Source organism: Lasioglossum baleicum, chromosome 5 (genome assembly GCF_051020765.1).
Source record: "Lasioglossum baleicum chromosome 5, iyLasBale1, whole genome shotgun sequence".
Lineage (NCBI taxonomy): Eukaryota > Metazoa > Arthropoda > Insecta > Hymenoptera > Halictidae > Lasioglossum > Lasioglossum baleicum.
The window spans coordinates 7,192,842-7,198,953 of record NC_134933.1 but is presented as its reverse complement, the minus strand read 5'-3'; the positions used below and the strand labels follow the sequence as shown (position 1 = coordinate 7,198,953).

Sequence of the window (6,112 nt, the reverse complement as noted above, 5' to 3'; positions counted from 1 at the left end):
TCGTTGGCCGGTCGAGAAGGGTTAATCGTTGCTGCGCTGACGTTCCGGTGACGGATCTGTTTCGACCCGGTCGGTAAAAGTACATCGACATAATGCAGAGCCGTTTTCATCCGTTAGAATTTCGAACGTTATTGCGGCTTTAGAATTCGTTCGGCGGTAAACGCGCGTTTTCGATCGCGCCGATCTTATTTAATAAATGAGCGTGTTCGTATTCGTTCGCGAGGTCGAACAATCGAAAACAAAAATCGCGCGGATACGGTATTGTTTATATTACGAAGATGAGGAAAAACGAGCGCGTATAACCAGGTTGCGCAGCGCTCGCGCATTCGCGCGATGGATTTCGCAGAACCGATGCGATCGATCGACGCAGCAAAATGCTGAATGATATGTGTAAATAGTTTGCTGTTCTTTTTCGAGGGGTGAGAAAGCGAAAAAACATCGTTCGCCTAACCTATAAAAGAATGCGGTACTTACCCATTACTTGAACGCGGCAAATCGCGCAGGTGTCGCACTCCACGTCCCAACTCCACATGGCCACGGCGTTCCATTTCTTCAGGATAAACAGCTTGTCCGGCTTGACGTTGTCATTATCGCTACGATCTCCGAAATCCTGCTCCGAGTCAGCCATCCCAATTTTTAGGTTAGAAACCGCAGAGAAACGCGAGGCTCTCGTGCAGACCAAATCGCGGATCGTTCTGGATTACTATGCGCACGTCTATTCGAACGATGTCGTCGTCTCTCCACGCAGATTTGAAATTTCCACAATTTATCACGGATCGGAAAACGACAAACTACTAGCACAGTTCAATAGCCCACGAGCCTGTGTTTAGTTTGTGTTCGTTTTCGCTTGCAACTGTCACCAAGATCGTACGGTAACGCACCGATCGATGTGAAGTTAGTAGCTGAAGATAAGTGGCTGAACTTCCGAGGATTGGTGAAGTCGGATTCAGCTAATATTTTCCAGAAAATTGATCATCCGATCATCGACGAGAATGACGAGATACTGTCACAGACGAGGTATAATACTATTAAAGATTGCCAGCCTCTGTGCTATTCAGTGACATAGGAAAGTGGGCACTCGTGGGTGCGGGGATAGCCTGGAACTAACAGTGATCTGAAATATCAACATCGCTAAAAGTTCCGCCACCGACGAGATACTAATTACATACATGGTGAGTACTGTTTCCGTGTTTCAACATTCGATGGAAATCAAGATTACTTACCTTCATTTTTTAATAATTAATTATGTATTCAAGCTAGTTATTTACTGTTTATTTATTTAAATTTATTGTCGAATCGTGTTACCTTCTCCCGATAATTTAATCTTGTATCTTGTATCGAGAATCTCGTCGGTGCTAGAAGTTCCTATGAATAGAGGATAATACCGATTGCCCAGTGCCCAGGTCTTTAATTTTGCTTCCAATATTTTAGACTTTAAAAACCAACACCAAAACATACGTTCGGTGCAGAATGTATTCAAGATAATCAATATGGTTCCGTGATTTGCCTTCTTACCGATGAGATCACGTCGGTAGCCTTCTGTTTCTTACTCCAGCCAGAATATATCCTAGAGGGCGTAAGAAAACACCGAATTATTCGAGTGACACGATCTCCCATAAGGCTGGCAGTCTTTAACAGTTGTATCTCGTCGTTGGTTTGAATTTTTACGAAATTTTGGATTTTAAGGGGTGAGTGAATTCGACTCGATTTTCAAATGTGTTTTCGCAGGAATTTTCGGTCTTCCGAGCGCTTAAATGAAAGTTGGATGATCGTACTAAATGATCAACGCGCTTTCGGATCGTAGGAAAATTCAATATCAAATATTGAAGAATAGATAAATCTCGACCGATATCTCGGATAGCTTGCATACGTGCAGAATCGCACAATTTTCGTTGGTGTGCAGCAAAAACACTCGAAGACGAGAATTTAAATGGCACGATGCATCCAGGCAGAGCAGTATCAAAAATTCGCTGACAACAGTCCCTCCCTCGCAATAAGGTTGAACTGTCGAACGTTTCCTAGATCGGAAAACGAAAAGGTGTATTCCCATCTGGACTGCTCAACCGTTGTAGGAGCCTGGTGCCTCGACTTTGCTTCTATCTGTCGAGATTTCTCCGGCTACGTGATTCGGTTGCGAACAGCTTCTCATGTGCGAAACGTCTGCATCCGAAGTTGCAACTACCCGAGGCCACCATTATGCTATAGATAGGTTAATAGCTTAACTTCATTTTTGAAGAACAGAATTTCAATTCGGAATTAAAACATTGTAATGGCTGGACCGTGGATATCTATGCGAAATATATATTTTCTGCGTTAATTTACTAGACACATTAACCACTCAGAATTATCATTCTTAAAATTCTGCTTAAGAAGTAAGTTCTTAAGAAGATATTCTTACTATTTTTTATTTCATCTGTTCATTTTTCTACTGACTAAAGATTTTAATCGAACGGTTTTGCTCAAGAAAATTGTCAGGACTGATTAAAATATCCCACTTCACGAGCATTGCAGAAATACATGTGTGTCACTTCTGGGAAGAATTATTTAGCATAATTCTTTTAATCCTTTACACTCGGAGCTGTATTCTAATTCGAAAACCAAATTTATCTTCCGACCTGAAATATTTCCATTTTATATGATTTTCTTAATTTACAATCGTACAATACTTTCAGCAGTTTATTAAAAGTATTAAATATGTTTAGTAATTCATGGAATACAAAAACAATGTAACAAATATTTTGGATAATCGTATAAGAATTATTATTATTGATCATGGAAATTATAGGAATTGATGAGAAAGTCCCATTTTCCTACTATCGTAGAAATATATGCGACTTTCGCAGAAACTATATTCATCATATCTCATCGTTTATTGCTTGGAGTTTAGAAAGAGCAGTTTTTACGATTAAAATAGAAGAGTTATCAAATTCGATTACTTCAATATTAGCATAGTATATTGATTCAGCAGTTGTGGAGCGCAAAAAGTCGACAATAAAAGGAATTTCGTAAAAATCGTTGAGAGTGTGCATGTTCTAAACAATTTCGAGAGCATGTAGGATGATGAATTAAATCCGCTTTATATCTGCATATGTGCTACAACGTATTTCAATTTGAAGGAAAGTCTCAGCCACCGAGTATAAAAGTGATCGATGTGACATGGAATGGTCGAAATGTAAAGTTTGGACAATAGAATGTCGGAATAATAAGGCTTCGCTATAGCGTGGGCCGAAGCTGTGCGCGAATAGAATTTTTACCATGGGTCAAAATGGCTCTGCACCTGTCCGAGTGCCGCTATCAGTCGATCGTGTGAGTCAAATGATAGTTTAAATCCGTCGTAGAAATTGATTTTTATGAATATAACGGGAGAACGTACTTTGTCATGTAGACCTTCCTCGTTAACAACGTTTTTTTTTTTCTAACGGGTGCAGTAACCATGTATAATTTAATTACACCTGCATCAGGAACTACTTTGCTGCAGAATCAGAAGCGAGTCCGTAATTAATTTGAGCATCCTTGTGGCTGCGAGCTTACGGCATTCTCGAGAACAGCTCATAAAATTGGCCAACATTCGCGGACCCCGCAGAAGTATTACGTATTATCTTTAGAGTATTCATACTGCATACCGTGTGTGTTCATTTCAGTTGGGTTTGCTGTTTGCGATCTGCCGTGGAAGCGTTAATTCTCGTGTTACACCGCGACGATTCATAATTGTACCGAATTTAACGCTCGAATTATCGAACTTTTTCTAGAAAATATTTTCGCTGTCGTTATTTTCTCGAAACTTTCTGGAAACCAAAATCTGTCATGTGTCAGAAATTACAAATTCGTTTTGTGTCGTATTGTTAGATTGATAAACTTCGACTTTTAAAGAAAGAATGTACGGTGCTATAAATTGCTATGAAATTAAGCAATTTTCACCTACAGTCTTCGACAAAATAATAAGACACCTAGCATATTTTTTAATTTCTTATAATTATAAGAAATTTATATTAATTTATCCTTTAATAAGGATGTTCTGGAGGTATATAAAAACGCAACAAAATTTTGGAAAATTCTTACTAAATTAATGCAATTACCAAAGTTTGGGTTCGATTCACTGCAACTTCTACTTTTGTCGAATTAATGTCAGACCGTGTTTACATACATATCTTTCTCTAATTTTGCTATGGTACGCGATACAATCCTAAGATTTTACACGTTTACTTTGGAAATGTACAGGCGATATCAAAGTAAATATTACCTAATATACAGCGTTTTTATATTTTTTTAGTAAAATATAAGTCTAGCTTGTGGTGAGAGGAGTTTCAACATCATTGAATAGAATTGCGTTTGGTTCTGATATGTTTAGTAAAGGCGCTGTGCATGTTAGGTTTACGATATCCCGATAAATTGCCACGGAATCACCGGAACATGTAGAATATGATGCACAAAATCGCGTAAAGAACGATTCGACTATGATAATATCGCTGATAAAAATTCCGGTTGCGTTGCTGGCGTGCAGAAATTTCACATAAAGTCTGAAAATTTATGACAGCAGTGTTTGGGAACGAGGTAATAATCCTGGCTAAGTTTCGAAGATTTGATTGGTTTGACGGTTAACGCGATCCTTTTGAGTTACGTCAACGGTAGCATACTTGCCTCTATTCTACATAAAAATCATTCCGCGGCTATTATTATTCGTTGTAAAGTTTATCAGGAAAGTTTTATTATCGCAGTGAAACACTCCTCCTTTTGTCGGCGGACATAAATCATTTTTATTCTACAATAGTTGTAATTCAGTATCGCGCGTCCTAGATCTCAGCAGCCAAAAAAATTCTCGTTAAACTTTAATGCAGCGAGTATACAACAACGTTAATTGGGCACCTATTTGATCTGATAGATGCAAAATTTCATTCGATCACTTTTTATCAATATCTTGGATGGGTCAGGGATGGGGGCTCTGAAAACAAGGTTTACAACCCCCCAAAAACAAATGTAACTCGAATTCATAATTTGGAGCAATATCTTTACAATATTTTCTCCATACACTTGACAAATGTTTTTACATGTGACCACGGATATGCATTCTTATCCATTTTGGTGGATTTTGCAACAACGGAAAAATCGGAACGAAACGCTTGAAAATATACTTGCAATTATGACAACAGGCAGAAGAATGATTAAGACTATGAAAACAAAAGAGTAACTGCTGATAACTATTTATCTAATTGCAAATATGCCCTCATATTTAGATAGTCGACAAGTTGTTGACAACTTAAACGATCACGTTTCTACGTAATATTTATCGAAACGTTTATCATGTCTTTCTATTGTGTCCTTAAAATGTGGTACACTCTCCGAAATAACCGATTTATCCGCGATCTAGTCTATCGTGATTCGCCTGTTTGCATTAATCAATTGATTAACACGTTCAACATTGTTATTCGTTGTCGAAGTTGACGGCCTCCGCTATCGACGATCAAGTTCGATATTCGTATGGCCATTCTCGAATAAAGTGCGCCATTTCGAAACTGCCCGACAGGATATTTTATTGTCCGCGTACACATCGCACAATCAACGATAAATTTTCAGCGGGGTTGCCCTTCTTTGCCCAACAAAAACCGAATCGCAGCTCGGATTTCCAGTTTGGACGTACTTGCACCGGACATGACACTTTTCACGATTGATAAAATACGAAATACGATTAGTACGTGGTATTTGGAAATTAGTATGTACAGTAAACTTGGACTTAGACACGCGGTGTCTAAAAATGAAATATTTTCGAAATCGCCTTCCAGCGTGGACAGTAATCAAAGGGCTGAAAAAATGGCGCCGCCGAGTTCCATCGAGATTCGATACAGGTTCTAGAATAATGCGAGCCTTCGGCTTACCCTCATGTTACCGACGATAATAATTTAGATAGAGGAAATTGTACTGGAATACTTTTATCATACTCATTGTCCGGGTTCGTTCGGGGTCCGTATCATGGCGTGCGGGGTCGTAACGAATTGTCTGGCTGATCGAAAACGGTGTACTATATAAAGCTGTCCCTGGACAATAAACCAGTTCCTCGTAGAAAATATTTTCCGACATTGTCGGGTACTCGTAACAAAGAGTTCGCCCGATAAACCGG

At 38.9% G+C, this 6,112-nt stretch overlaps 1 protein-coding gene across 1 annotated transcript in view; it reads right to left on the bottom strand.

The window, feature by feature from the left end:
• The window catches only part of LOC143209046 (RING-box protein 2-like), a 31,081-nt gene extending 30,195 nt beyond the window's left edge, over positions 1 to 886 (bottom strand). Inside the window, exon 1 of the mRNA XM_076424197.1 lies at positions 475 to 886. Coding sequence (XP_076280312.1) covers positions 475 to 628 — 154 coding nt within the window. The 5' untranslated portion in view covers positions 629 to 886. The remainder of the gene's footprint in view (positions 1 to 474) is intronic.
• Between the last annotated feature and the right edge of the window lie 5,226 nt (positions 887 to 6,112).